This window comes from Orcinus orca, chromosome 15 (genome assembly GCF_937001465.1).
Source record: "Orcinus orca chromosome 15, mOrcOrc1.1, whole genome shotgun sequence".
NCBI classification, from domain to species: domain Eukaryota; kingdom Metazoa; phylum Chordata; class Mammalia; order Artiodactyla; family Delphinidae; genus Orcinus; species Orcinus orca.
The window spans coordinates 18,580,621-18,596,123 of record NC_064573.1 but is presented as its reverse complement, the minus strand read 5'-3'; the positions used below and the strand labels follow the sequence as shown (position 1 = coordinate 18,596,123).

General features: G+C 38.7%; 1 protein-coding gene across 25 annotated transcripts in view; it reads right to left on the bottom strand.

Annotated features, from left to right (window-relative positions):
• TCF4 (transcription factor 4) overlaps positions 1-15,295 on the bottom strand; it is a 361,473-nt gene extending 346,178 nt beyond the window's left edge. For 5 of the 25 annotated variants that reach the window (XM_004266118.4, XM_033421470.2, XM_033421468.2 and 2 more), the window contains exons 1-2: positions 14,773-15,295; positions 10,784-10,856 (exon numbers count right to left, since the gene is read on the bottom strand). In XM_004266118.4, the coding sequence (XP_004266166.1) occupies positions 10,784-10,856 (73 nt within the window). In that variant the 5' untranslated portion in view covers positions 14,773-15,295. Of the gene's footprint in view, positions 1-10,783; positions 10,857-11,312; positions 11,426-12,515; positions 12,608-13,522; positions 13,815-13,951; positions 14,098-14,772 lie in introns of those variants that run through there. The other 20 variants (XM_033421469.2, XM_033421474.2, XM_033421455.2 and 17 more) reach the window with 19 other exon arrangements.
• Between the last annotated feature and the right edge of the window lie 208 nt (positions 15,296-15,503).

Below are 15,503 nucleotides of genomic sequence, written 5' to 3'. Positions count from 1 at the left end.
CAGCTGGGTTCCTGCAAAAGTCTCACTGCTGGTTCAGGCCACCCACCCTGACTACCCTTGAGCTGTGTTTTCCAGGCTGCAGTCAGAGTGTTCCCAGGCACAAATCTGGTGGGAGGAAACTGCACAGTCTCCCTGACTCGCAGCCTGGCATGATCTGGCCCCTACCCTCCCTCTCCCCTGCCTCAGCTCCAACCAAGCTCTAGCTCGTCCCCAAACACCATGCCCTGCTGACCCCCAGCCCACTTCCCTCCCCCTCCCCCTCAGACCTCAGTCAGGTGTGCCAGCTTCAGGGAAGGTTCTCCTGACTGTGTGGTCAGATACCCTATTGCAAACTCATCTAACGCCTCACACCTCTCAACGTAGAGGCTGACATTTCTCTGGTTGGTTATTCAGTGAATGTATGTCTCCTACATTGAGCCAATGCAGAACCGCGTCTGTTTTGTTCATCATTTTATTTCTAGCACCCAGCATACTACCTGATACGTGGTGGATGCTCAATACAAAATTCTGAAAGTAAATGAATAACTTCCTGCATACGAATTTTTAAATAAATATTAAAAATATTCAAGTGTGGGAACAACAACAAAAATATCTAGTGCCCTTGAAGTAAATGGGCACTATCTACAAATCTGATATTTTAATTTCTGATCCCCCCCCAAAAAAACCAACAAAAACATATGGGGCATAATTGTCATTGCCTCCCAAAAAGTCTTTGGTACCAAATTTGAGAGTACATCATAACAATACTCTTCAAGGTCCAAATTCCATAATCATTCAAGTCCATTCTCTCTCCTTTATACTCATGTAGAAGTACACACACAGGATTTCAATGTTTCAGCTAAAACTGTAAAGTCTGTAGTTATATTTAAAAAGCATCTTTGGAAGAAGTCTACTTCCACACTTTGACATCACTTATTCGAAAAGCACTGTCTTACTGAATCAACGTAGAGCCTGTACCCAGTGACAGCAGTATCCTATGCCAACTGCAATGCTGGCCTTGAAATTTTTCCTTGTTTATATCACCATAATACCTAGCAGTGCAATTTGAATCTTGACTCTCAAAAAACATTTACTAAATGAATGAATGAACAAGTGTGTACATGAAAGTTAATAATTCTTAATAATTCTCTTGTTATTCCGGTGAAACATATTCACAATGAAAAAAAACACCACTATGTACATTCATCCCTTTCACTTTTCTGAAGCTTTCAACATTCTTTAAACAATCAAGCCTTCATCAACAATAACGAATTTTTTAAGTAAAATTAATTGCTTAAAGTAATTATGGAGTATTTCTCACTTTATCCAACTCTACCAAAATTACTAGGGATTAAAGTGGGACACTACAAAATGTACACCCATGTAAAAAAGAAAAAGTTCCACATGGGCTAAAAAGATAAATTGAAGAATAATAAGAGGTCAACAAAATCAGGGGGCAATTAGATGTCAAAAGAAAATCAACCTTTGCAGCTAAAAGAAACTAAATGAAGAATCACAGTGCCAACAGCAGAACAGAAAATCATTCCATGGTTTGGGATACCAGTTAGACAATGAAGTTCTAGAAGGCACCCAACAAATAATGATTATTTGAACAAGGATTGAAATTGACATTGTGCGGTCTTCCTTTTCAAAATTGCAAAACTGGGTTATGTATGAAATTGTAGATTAAATCTTGAAACGTGATTACCACCTGATGACCAAAATGTTTTCTCTCTGAGTTTAAAGGTGAAGGGTTGCAAAATATTCCCAACATGAATTCTTTATGTTCGAAAGTGAAGAAAAAGTTTGGGGAAGACACAGGTTCGAAACTGACATTTTTTTTAAAAAAAATGGGTAAAGGGGTCTAGAATATGCCCTTTGTCGAAAAAATCTTGTTTCTATTCTGTAGCAAACATTCATTAATAAATTCCTCCTATGTCAATTCCAACTAGAACTTGAATTGTTGGCTTCAACTGGAAACTGGAATCACTGAAACAGTAGGAGGTCACAGAGGGAAAGACACTGTAATGTGACCAATACTCAAGGAAGGGGTGGTATTTACGTATTTTTCCTATGTGTGATGTCAGTATGACACATTATATTCACTTGCCAATATGAAACAGCTATTTAACGGCAAACATGGCAAGAGAATCTAGATTGCCAGAATTCAGTTAAATAAATCATTTTCTCCAAATTAGCTTAAAATTTCCACTGCTGAATGATACAATAGGAAGAGTTTGGAACTGGGAACACCTAAATCTTGATTTCCACGCTGCCGCTACCATTAAAAACATATATTTGGGGAAGGAACTGGATTATCTCAAAGGGAAATCCCAAAACCAGAAAAGGAAAAAAAAAAAAGGCACCCAAGACAGGAATGTGTGCCTGGAGGTGACTGAGGTGCCTAGACCATAACTGAGTCCACTGCCAAGCTGAGGAACCTGCTCTCTTTCATCCACCCTTTGCAACGGCCTTCCTCTGTGCCTGGTTCACAGCAATCTTGATATAAAAGGCTCCGTCCCAATGCCCCATGTCAAAATACTCCTCCTCTTTCAAGAATCAGAGTCAATTTGTCCATGAAACCTTCATTATTAAGTTCCCCCAGCAAGAAATAAGTTTTTCTTTACCTAAACTCCCACCATGTTAATGACACTTGTCTTCTGGACACTGAGTATTAATTAAACATGTACATTTCTATTCTTTCCTGTCAAAATACATGCCCTCTCAGGGCAGGACCTTGCTCCCACAAAGCCCTCTGAGTCCTATAATTGCTAACGCAGGGGATGTGTACATAGCATGTACTAAAAATATATATTAGATGAACCATCAATAAGAATTATGATAAGTAGATAAAAAATAACTGGCTAGATAGGCACAACCAACATCCCATCTCCACTGGCTACATATTAAAACCCGAGGGGCTAAACTGAAGCTATGCTATGAGTCTCCAGATAATGATATAAATAAATAGACCTTTCTAAACCATTCATTATCAATTTTTACTCATCTTAAGTGGATATAAAAGTAATTACTGACAAGATATGCAAATGTGCGTGTTTTTCATCTTGCTCTTCAGCATTTTACACAAGATGAAAACTGGAGTGTCCAGAGCTATCATTTCAATATCTTCCTTCACAGAAGGTAGGTCTTTCCCTAGTTTAAAAGTCCTCAAAACGCCCTGGAGTTAAGTCTTGGCTTGGGAGATTTTAGATACAAAACCTTCCATTTGGATGCCTTGCAATTCAGCTAAGTACCCCAAAAGGGAATGTTTATATTAATGGAAGATGAAAGCAAGGAAGAACATTCTAAAAGGTATTCCGTAATGGGGCTTTGTCACCACCTTCTCTGTTTTATTGGGAAAATAGTCTTTTCCCGGGAGGCTGAAAGTTTCTATGCCAATCACCAGTCTCGTTTAACTATTTGAACTTAAAAATGTCAGAGAAAAAAAAAATTAATAATGGAAATGCTGACATGCTATGAAGTCAAGAGGCACAAGCAGGTGCTCCTGTAACCCAGGGTCATAATTCAATCAAGCTGTATTTTGACGTCATCTGTTACAGAAAAAAACCAAACGGTTTATGAACAGCACCAGAACCCCCAAGATTAAATTACAGCCCTGATATTTAATCAGGGGTCTTACTTTGTTATTTTTAATAACACAATACATTTTAACAGTTATTCGTCAACTGCCTTAGCCAAATTAGAGCATGTGATGACAAGTGAGCTGGATTACGTTGTCCATCTCTCACGATCTGAACTTTTATTATTTTTCAGAAATGGAAGATTATACAAGTTTTCCTCCTCTAAAGAAACATACAGTTGGTACCAACGGATTGAGTCCAAACCTTAATTAAAAGCAGCATGGGGTCCCTGAGCAGCAGGTCAGGACATCTGTATTTGTGTCCTATTATAGCCCATAACCAACTGTATGATTTGGGCAAAAGACATTTAACCCTCCCAAACCTTAGCTCTTTAACCAAAAATAAAATCATAGAACATCTCTAAAGTCTCCTGGTAAGTCTAAATTTCTATAAATCCTTTACTTGAAAGGCAATCTTGTGGAGTTTCTTTGGGATTCCCTGAGGAAAGAAGGGCAAAATTTTTATAGCTGAAAAGACAATGAATTTTTAATTTAATTAAAAAATCACTCTGATCGAAGAGGCATTTGTCAGCTAAAAATTTTAGGGGCAATATCAATGTCAGCAAACAAAACAGGTTCTTTAAAAAGTAATGTACAAATACTGCTGAACGTGTGAAGGGTTGTTTGCAAAACAGATCAATACAGGCACATCCAACAATGGATTGCAGTTAATAAACCGCATATAATAATTACCACCAATGGCAGTTTAGAAAGTCATTCATTAAATGTTAATTGTCACACAAAAGTACAAAAGCAGCCATTTGAACAATCGAGTGGCTGCACCTTTAAATAGAATACTTTCTTACAGCCCTGAAGTTCCTCCGTATAAACTGATTCTAAACACACCTGGCTATCTGATATGCTGATTAACTGGGCCTTTATTTATTGTTGAAATGAAAGCAAATATGACAACCTTTTTCAACACTTTTGCTATTCCTTTGAGCCTGATTAAAAATATATATATAAATATATATGTAAAACTTATAGAAAGTGTCAACCAATCTTCTCTAAAGATTAAACTGTTATTTCTCTTACATCTCTCATAAGCATTAAGAGACATATGGTTGAAAATTACCCACCTAAACCTCATGTGCCTACATCACTGCTGAGTCTAAGTGGGATCACAGATTTAGAAAATGGATAACCCATGTGTAAGCTTATAAACTTGGCGGTCAATTTTGAAAACTTTATTCAGAGTAATAAGCCGGTGACAAAAATAAATAAAGCCTTTAAAAAAAATAACTTTGATGTGCTTTGCTTTACTTTCTCTAATACTCAGCACCATCTAATTAACTTGGAAGAATACCTGGTCATAAAAAAATAGCTCATAAAAGACAAAAAATAAGGAAGGAAGGGATTTTTTTTCTGTTCCTACCTAGCTTCATTTCGATGCTTTGTGCAAAATCTGACTTACCCAACATATAGGTATAAGGTCTAAACGTTTGGCCAAGAACATTTTGGTTCAAGACTTGTAAACTGAAGAACATTTCAAAACACACCATGTTCCTTATTAGACAACTTCAGATCTGTTATCTTGGCTTATGGGAACAGATCTAAATAGCATCATGATACTAAACGTTGCAGCCTGGGGCCACCAGGACTCAACTCTCTGCCTTGGACAAGGCTGCAAACTTCCAACATAAAATGTAGTTTACCATTAGGAGTAAATGTTTGATCTGTAAAGCTTCCAAAATTACTTTGTTTATCATAGCAGATGAAAGCAAAAAGGAATAATTTTAAGCTCAAAACAAAACTGTTTATATGACAGTCTTTACTGCTCCATGATTCTAAGCATTTAAGACAGATTCGAGCAATTAACAGCATAAACTTTCATTACATAGTTCTATTATATATGTTTATGTGACTTAGCTGTTCATCTGTTATTTAAGTGATTTCCTCATTACAATAGTAGGGTAAAGATAATTTGCTGATGCTGTCAAAAACGTTAAGCATTTCAGGCTCAACAGATCTTGGATCCCTACGCTTGTTTAATGCATTTTATTTACTTAAGTCAATGTCAAATAGAGTACTGCTTCTTCCTTCTGAATTTAGAAAACGTAACATTTTAAGCACATGTCTGATAATAGACATATCAAAACTTCAAAACTGCTTATTTTAGTGATGCAGATAGAATTCAGGGTTTTTTTTTCTTGAATATTAAGTTTCAAAGATCTAACAAGGAACTGCAAAACTTTTTTTTACAGTTAAAAGATAGGAAACCTTTTTTTTTTTTTTTTTTAGGTATTAACAGAGCAAGCTTGGTTACCTCAACTTTTGGTTTGACTAGGTACATTAAAATAATTGAAAACAAAATATTTTCACTGGTACCCAAGCAGACTGTCCATTTACAATAGAACCAAAACACAACTTTGAAACTACCTACTATATTTTCCTTGTTAAAAAAATAATAAAAATATGAGAGAGATACTAAGTCACATTGAAATCCAACATAAACTAGAAGCTTAGTTTGGATAAGAAGGCAGGAAAAATAATGGACATGGTTTATACCATTATCTTAAACATATTTTTAAAAAATGTTTATCTACTGTAAAGATCAGGAACAGTATTGCACACCAAGCCTCAATAATATATCCTTAAGCCTATAAGATACTGAAATAATAAGCTATATCTGACTCTGTGTCTGTGTGTGTGTGTGTGTGTGTGTGTGTGTATGTGTGTGTGTGTGTCTCAAAAGACACTGAGCTAGGCAGACCAGGCAGATCTGGGTTTAGAACCTGATTCATTCTGGCTGCCTTGAGGGTAAGTAGTTTACCATCTCTGAATCTCAGTTTCCTCATTTATAAATTGAGCATGGTAATCCTGGCATCTCACTGGATTCTTGTGAGGATTTAAAAAATACAAGAATATAAAGTGCATAGTACACCACTTGGCATAGTAAGAAGCACTTTAATTCTGTCAGTGTCATGCCCATCCACCCCTGTTATTCAATCTAACATCTTGCAAAGAGTCACAGGCCAGATCAGGCAAAAGAGAATGATCAACAATCCAAAATTCAGCTCCAAACCTTAAAAAGCATTCAAAGGGCACATGTGCACTTAGAAGAATTTGTAGGCACAAAGATCAGCACACAAATCCTGATACCCTATTATGCAAAATACAAATTTAGAAAAACATAGCAGTGAAACCAATATTACTCCAATAAAAGGATTTGCAGGGCCATTCAAAATTAGCAAATCAAAACTTGTTTCTTAGATTAGCAAATAAAGGCATAGTTTAGAACCTCTTAACTTGGGCCTCAGTTTTCTTTGTACAATGAAGGCACTGGGCTGTCTCTTTCTAAGGGGTTCGATCCCCCAAATTCTATGATTCTAACAGAATGGGTTTAATGCCACTTTGCTTATTTTGTAACCTGTTGAATTATTCTGCATTTTACAAAAGCCATACAACCACTATGAACTGCACTATAATAGTAAGACTGTTTAAAACACACACACACACACACACACACACACACACACACAATTAAATAAGTGTACTCCACAAATACCTTTAAGGGAGACCATTTGTTTTTTCACGCCATAATCATGAACTCAAACTGTACGGATGGATATTAATTCAGAATGCTGACCATTTGAATTTTCTCTGTGATACCGAACGACCCATTGGAGCGATTTATTTTTTCTTACTGAATTTACCAAACTGATGTGTCATTTGGGTGTCATGTGGGTATCAGTAAAATAACTTGTGTGAATGTCAAGAAATGTTTTTTCTCTTCCAAAAATGACCATGACAGGGATGTGGTGTGTTTTACTGCTGCTCTTAATTGTTAAAACACCCATCCATTTGGCACCTTTAACAAATGCTGAACACCTAAGTAAAACTAAACAGTTACGGGGGAAAAGGCTCAACTTTTAAACTAAGGGAGGAAGATGTAGGATCCGTCACAGACTAACTGTAAATACATGCAACAGATGTGACCAGGGCTGTTGTTGAGTATGGATAATTTTAGAGCCCCAACTTTAAAACTACTTTGTAAAAGATGCCAAAGCTAGTATGTTTATCTTTTGCTCATGAAAGACTCAAAGGTAACCAAAGAAACTGTAGTTTTGTTATATTAGAAAATTAAACCCCTGTTCATCAATAAATTATAGACTCTAGGTGAATTTTTTTTTCTTCTGGTAACTTTGCCGTCCTACTTTTTAATGAGAAAAATTTTCCAATCATCCAGGCATGTCGATGCTTTTAGCTAGTTTTAAGATCAATGATATAATGGATCTGAAATCCCTTTATATAAGTCACCATATAGGTTTCAAATATTTCTTAAAAATAATTCCAGAACCCACCAATTCTCCCCGTTAAGGTCATCCAAGCTCTGAACTATCATGGCTGAATTGTTTTAGTGCTCTCTGCTGAACACCTGCAAACATCAAACAAAAACTGCTGGTCCTTTCCTGGGTTGACAAAAGCCTTTCATGTGAAAAATGCTCCCTGGGAATGTCAGGCTGTAGCTCAGGTTACATTCCATTCTCCCTAGCAGCCTCACCATTTCTTAAGGTGGTAGGAAAAACCATGTTTGTGAAATGAAAGATTAAAGGCAATATGGCCACACTTTTTTTAATTCTCACATTGCAAATCACGAAGGAGCGCCCTATATGAATGGAATCCACAGCTACTGAGAACTCTAAGCATGAAACATTACCATGCCTCACTCTGAAAAAACAGAGCTGGTTTTTCCAATATGAACAGTTCACTTATACTTTGGATCTTTTTCCTCTGGACCCAAGTTTCAAAGCTACCCATGGAAGTGACATCTGAGCACCCCTGGGACAATGGATATTAACCTGATGTACATTTAGAAAATTATTTCTCAGTCCAAAGTTTCCTAGTTCATCCTTCCAGGAGCAAAATGCAGTTTTCCTCATTTTTTTTTTTTTATTTGTTATGCTTTAAAAGGGACTTATCTTTGTTACTGAGTGGAAACAAAGCCACCTAACTGTGTCTTGGACAGATGAGAAAAATCAACACTCCAATCTGTACCGTGTATATTATAGTCCCCATCATACTGCACTGGATGAATACCCTGCATTTTCAATCCAGCAGCGAGAACAAAATCGGCACTACACTTTTTACCTTTACAAGTAAACATTTGGGCCTGAAAACTACACCTCTGGTACGACGTCACTTAAAGTTTAACACCTTAAAAATAATCACAGCATATTCATTGGAAATATCACAACACGTCTCACTAAGGATGAAGCCTCTGTCTAGGTTTACGTATACAGATATACTGTCTTAAGAACTCTGTAAGTTTCAGTATATGATCATTTACCAAAATGCATTAATACATATTCATACTTATTCACCCTACACTCTGTAAACACTTAAACATCATAGCAAGGACTTCATTTAAATGTGAACATTGAAAAGGGACCAGATGCACAGTTATCTTTTTAAATGTAACACAATTTCATGCTTCTAAATCACCTTACTTTATTAAACTATAACTAAGCTGATATACTTAATTATTCCAAATGTGTCAATTTTTACAAAGTACAAAAGAGTATTTTTGGACTGACTGAAAGCAGTCTATCTCTGAGCCTTTCTGACATAATCTACTTTCAGATTTCAACTGAATATACATTTTCTTAAGGAAAATCATGAAGAAAGTTACTGTCAGAGATAAAGTTAGCAACTGTTTTGATACTGTCTAACATGAAAAATTAATCTGCCTACAAGAGATACTTGTACTCATCTTTCCTTCAAAGTTGTATAGAGAACACGATAAAGAAATTTGGAAGATATAATACGAATACAACAACAAAAAAAATTTTAAGTCCCAAATGAAAATTATAACAGGGTCCAGGACAGTAAAACACAAACATATGGTCAGTAGCCCTTTTAATCAAAGTGGACCCCCCAAAATAAAAGATAAAATGTAACTATAGGAGGCATCTCATATTTCACAAATCAAGTTATAGAGATAAAAAATCCCTTAGACTTATGGGGGCCAGCAAAAGGAGAAGTAACTTATCTAGAAATGAGCAACTTTTAAATGCCATTAATTTTATTAAAAAAATACCAATTAGACAAATCACAAAGATGAACAGATTTCTTTCACTGCTACAACACCAAATGAATATTAAGAGATGTGAAATTATCTTCAATAGCTAACAGACAATTCCACTGGTATCTCACAACTAAACGATGTCAACATTTACCAGTCTGACTTAAGAACAGGACTCTGTCTAATGTCCTGTTATGTACCACTGCCAGAACTCCTAAAATACTACAGCTGTTTAACAAGCATAAATGGATTTAAGCCTTGAACCTAAAGGAGAGCAATGTATGCCTCCTTCTGATATGAAATTCACTAGACAAAAAAAATACGTTTTAAACGAATAGCATATTTTCAGTTTTCACTTTTAATAAGAGACCTTCAGAGAGTCCCCTATTAAAACTCCTCCTTAGATACCAGATAATCACTGCACACACAGATTCCTTTGTGAATAGCGCTAACGTCTTTTTAAAGCATCAGCCAAAGACCTTTCATTTATAAAATGTAAAAGTCCTTCCAAATTTGCAACTTTAAATATAGAAAAATTCATTGCACAAGTAAATTCTTAAAAAAAAAAAAAAAAAACTGAAGCACCAAAAAGGATATTTTAAATATAAATGAATTCATATTTCGCTCTCAGATTAGCAGGAGTCTCTCTATTTACAGCTATGGTTTACTACACAGCATTCATCTGCAAAATTAAGCGCTCATTTCTTTAAAAGGGTTAATTATACATAGTACCCAATAAAATTGATATTATTTACAAGGGATTTGCCCTTTTCATGAAAGTTAGATTTTTCCCTCTATTTTCAAATAAGGAAACATTAATTTATTCCCCCATGTTAACACTGCCTTATCTTCACGTGTTTGATTACAATTGTATCAGAAAATTGCTTTTAAAGTAAGTGATGAATTCTGAGACAGTTTCCTTGATTTTTTTTTTTTTTTTAAAAAACCCTACTTTTAATTTTGCAAAAGATAACGTTTTTGCCTAAGTTATACCACTAATGGATAATGAAATAACCATATCATTACAGGCTAAAATTTCAATGACTTTTTCAGAACACTTCAACAGAGCCAAAAATATACCATGAGTGAATATACAGCTAAGAACATTTAACTACACACTAAGAAAAGAATTTACATACTTGAGCCAGTAAAATGTCCACTCGCCAAAGAAGTTGGTCCATTTTTCCCACTGCTCACAGGAGGTGAAAACATCTAAAAGAAACAAAGAAATATTACTGTTGAAAAGACGACATTTGTGCCTTCAGAGTTCATCAAAGATCTTTCATACTCTCCCTATACAATATACAGTTTATGCTAAGGGCTCATTTTAGTAAAATACATCACCATCCAACTTAAAACGAAAACAGGCACAACATTACCAATCACTCTCCCCCCACCCCAACCTTAACCACTGTTTTCTTTTTCCTCAGGTTCATTAGATCGCCAGAACTAGGTAGGACTACATTTTAAACCAACACAGTCCCCATGATGTGAACAAGATTCAGTTTGGAGGGCAGCAAGCTCTCTAGAAAACACTAGTTTTACAAAGGAGAAGAAAGTTGCTTGTTTTATATTGAAAACCTTGGCCATAAACGTGGCAATGTCCATTTCCATCCCGTATAGGATTTGCCTGTCATATGTGAACCCAAATAAAAATAAAAGTGCCACCTGCACTAAATTCTCATTTCGTCTCTAACATGAGAGCAATTTGAAGCAAGACTCTCTCTCCCTCTCTCTTTCTCTGCTTCTCTCTCTCTCTCTCTCTCTCTCTCTCTCTCACTCTCTCTCTCTTTCACTCTCTCTCTCTCCAGCATTTATTTCGACCCTAATTGGTTTCCCTCTTCTTCGACGTATCTAGTGGATAATGCGCACCTTCCCTGAGTCAGAGCCTGCAAAAAGCAAAGAAACGAATGGAGAAAGTGCAGCAAGCAGAAAGGGGGCTACAAAGCTGCCTAGGGCCACGTTTCCTGGCAAAACTTCCGAAAGCCATTTCTCCAAAAGGTCTAGAAGAGAAGCAGCAGCAGCAGCAATAGCAGCAGTAGCGGCAGCAGCAGCAGCAACATGAAAGAGCCCCACTTAGAAGGCGGTTTGGATTTTATTTGTGTGTTTTGTGGATTCTTTTTATTTTGCTTTGCAAATGCATCTTACACCAAACTAATCTGGCATTAAAAATGAATTATTTCCCCTGACATGTTTGGGACTTGGTATGGGGAAGGGAAGCAAAGGGATGGAGAAGGACCAAGTTCCGTCATAAAACTCCACAAGTGTGTAAGTTCTGCTTTGTGCTGATCTCACGACTCCGAGATTTACAAAGACCGTCTAAAGGGTTCTAAAGAATGTATGCTCAGCATATGCACACGAGTTTTCAGAATCCCAGGAAAAGATGTAATGAGGAGGACTACAGGTCCTACTAATCCAAAGCATCATCAGTTTAAAACTTTGAGACAACTGGGGTCTCCTATTTTCCCTTTTCCATTTTCAGAAAAAATAAATAAATAAAATGAGTAGTGCACAAAGTATCAGTACTCTCAGTGTTCAGATAAGGTCAAGTTTAGGGGTGGTTTACAGTTTTAGGGGTGTCTGTTTTTCCCTTCCATTGGAGTGAGACTCCATTATTTGGGGGATTCGGTGGGTAGGAAATTCAAAAGCAAGTAATTAAGACTGAAAAAAAAAGCCTGAATCGTCCATCACACCCAAAAATTGTAGTTAAAAACTTATCAAAAAGACCTTCATGTTTACCAAGGACTCAGCCAATTAAAAATTATTCCTGTCCTTTAGATTATTATTGGTTTCTAGCTCAAAGTGTTTGGGTTTTTTGTTTTGTTTTGTTTTGTTTCACAGCTGTTGTTAGTTTCCACCGTTCTTTCTTACCGCACTGAAATCCAGTAAATCACTCAGCTCTTTGTCCGTCCCTAAGGCAGCCATTCGCTGTTGGTGATGCATTTTAGCAAAATCACACAAACCTAGAAACATGGAAATAACCGCAATCAGAAAATCCAGTCCCAATCCTTGGAGAAAACACAATCGGATTTTTGGAGACTGGGGGGGTTGTGGGGTAGGGATGTGAGGGCGGATGGGAATAAGGTAGAAAGGAGGGAGGGACAGGAGAGTTGTTTTTTGTTGCTTTTTTTTTTAAGAAGGAATAGGCAGCAATAGCAAAAAAAAAAAACAAAAAAAACAAAAAACTGCTATTGATATTGTATTTCCAAAGAGACGATCAAAACTGGTAACATCCACTATAAAACCAAATCCGGGAAGGAAAAAAAAAAAAAGCCGCTCTTCAGCGCATCATTTTATGCAACAGGAGGTAGAGCGAGAAATGAATGGATCCCAGAGAAAAGAGAAACTACTCAGAACGATCCGGTCTCAACTTTCCCCCCACCCCCCCACACACACTCACACACACGCACACACGCTCACACACACGCTCACACACACACACCACTCCCCTCTGCGTTTCAAAGTAGCTATAAAGAAATTAAAGATGAGCGTCTCTGGAGTGAAAACACGTCCAAAGGGGGAGGGGTGACAGGGTCGACGAAAGCGGGGCGGGGGGGAGGGAAGTGGAGTGGAGGGTCGGGTCCCGTAATGGTCCAGCACCCTAATTTGTGAAAGAAAGGGTTGTAAAAATTAAAGTCAGGGCCTTGGCAAAGTCATCGGTCTCTCCAAGTGGCACTGCCGGGGAGGGGGGGCCGAGGGGGGGTAGGGACGAGGGGGAGGGAAGAGGCGCGGGAGAGGAAGGGGTGTCTCCAGGGGAGCGCCGGGAGCCGGGAGCCCGCGGCACGGGAGGCGCGGAGCCGCGTGCGGGGCCGCCGAGCCCGAGCCCCACGCCGCCCGGCGCACCAGCCCCGCCGAGCCCCGCCGGCGCCGGTACCTACCGCCCGCGCGCGAGAAGGGGCTCTCCGTGCACCGCCGGCGCCGAGGCGGCGTTCATGTCTAACCACCGCCTCTACCTCCTCCGCCTGCGCCCGCGCCCGCGCCCGCTCCTTCCCCGCCGCCGCCGCCGCCGCCGCCGCCGCCGCCGCCACTACAGATCCGCAGACACACAGCCAAGATCCCTGACTCTTAACACCAACTCTCTTCTCCGGGGAGGGGAGGGGACGAGGGAAGGGGGGGAGGGGGAAACACGCAGAGGCGCACGGAATTGCAAGTTCAGCAAAGAAATGGGTGGGGGGCCTCCGGCGGGGAGACGCGGCTCGCTCGGGTCGGGCTGGCTGGGATGCACCCCCCCCGGAGAAAAAAAAATCTCAACACCTCCCCCGCCGCGCAAAAAAAAAAAAAAATACAAACGAAATTTCATCGAGCACCTCATTTTCCCTCAGAACGTCAGTTACAATCTGAAGCCTGAACAGTTCAGTTTTTGCCCGTTTCATCCATCGGAGGCACTTTGAAATTTATTCGAGTTTACATCCCCTCCTTTCTTTCTCTGACTCTCGTTCCCTCTCACTCACACATCCACACACGGCAAAGCAAGTTTATACTAGGCTGCAAATACACGTGATGCAAAAAGACTTTGCCAAGAGGAACAATATTTTTCTTTTCCAGATATAAACCAAGCCACATTTTGCTGGGGAGATTTTCATGTCGGTAGTTCTGCGTTGGGGGCGAAACCTAAATTACATACGTTTTTTTCCCCTCCCTTTTAAGTCACAGAATAGTATAGCTGCAAACTTCAACAACAACAACAAAAAAGGCAATTTTTGAGGGTGGATGTTGTTTTGTTTTTACACTTGAGTTCCTAGGCATGCTAAGTCCCCGTTCGCCAGCACTTTAAGTTTTTAATTCAACATTTACCATTACAGGCCCTGCATGCTCTTAAAACATACTTTTTCACATCACTTTTTAGGATAAAAATTAAGCTGCATAATTCTATCGTTTCGTAATAACAAGCGTACTTTATCCAGTATATGCAACATACGCTATTTTAACGTGTGTTAAAATACACATTCTATAAACCCTGTTATTGCTAGATGTGCGAGTACATACACAAAATGCATGCACACACTTTTTCCCATTGGCGATTATTTAATAGGTTGTTCCTTTTGTTTTAATAAAACACTGGGATCGACATTTAAAATATTAAATTCAATTACAAACAGTTTACTCTGACAGCAAATTGTAACGTTACCTTAAATGGCCACAAATATGCTCACAATATTCCAAGGAAAGTGACTTTAAAAAGAGAGACAAAAATCTTCTGCAAGTACTTAGTATCTCACATGTGTATCCCCCAAAAAAGTATTTTAACTGGTACTCAGTTCTGCTCCAGGGATATCCACAGAATACAAGATTATGCACCTGGCTCTGGTTTTTGCATATTCCACCATAAAACTGCAACAAAATTCCCTCCCCCAAAAAAGAAATCATTAAAAAAAAAATCCAACAACTTTTTCTTATTGTTTATAAAAAAAATATCAACACAGGATAGTTATAATTTTTCCTCAAACAAATCTTGTTGGTGGTTTTTTTTTTCTTCTCCTCTTATAAAGCCTTAAACTTGTTCCAAGTTTAGAGGTGTCTCATCATCATCATCCTCCTCCTCCTGATCATCACCATTGACTCCCCCGTGGAGTCACATTGATAATAATAGGTTTCCCTGAAAGATACATTGTAATCCATTCACATCCGGGCACTGCGGACTTATAAAGAGAAGGCGCTGCGGCCGTGGCTGCTCCTCCAGACAATGACTGGGGAGGGGCGGGGCGGGAGCGGGCAACCATAGAGTAGTAAACAGAGTGCCTAGAGAGGCGACCAAGATGGCGACGCGTGCGGGCCACGCCTCCTCCGGGAAAGGAGGCGGGTGGCGGGGTTCGGGCGGGTGTCGTGCGTGGGCCAGACCTGTAAGGGCTCTCGAGGCGG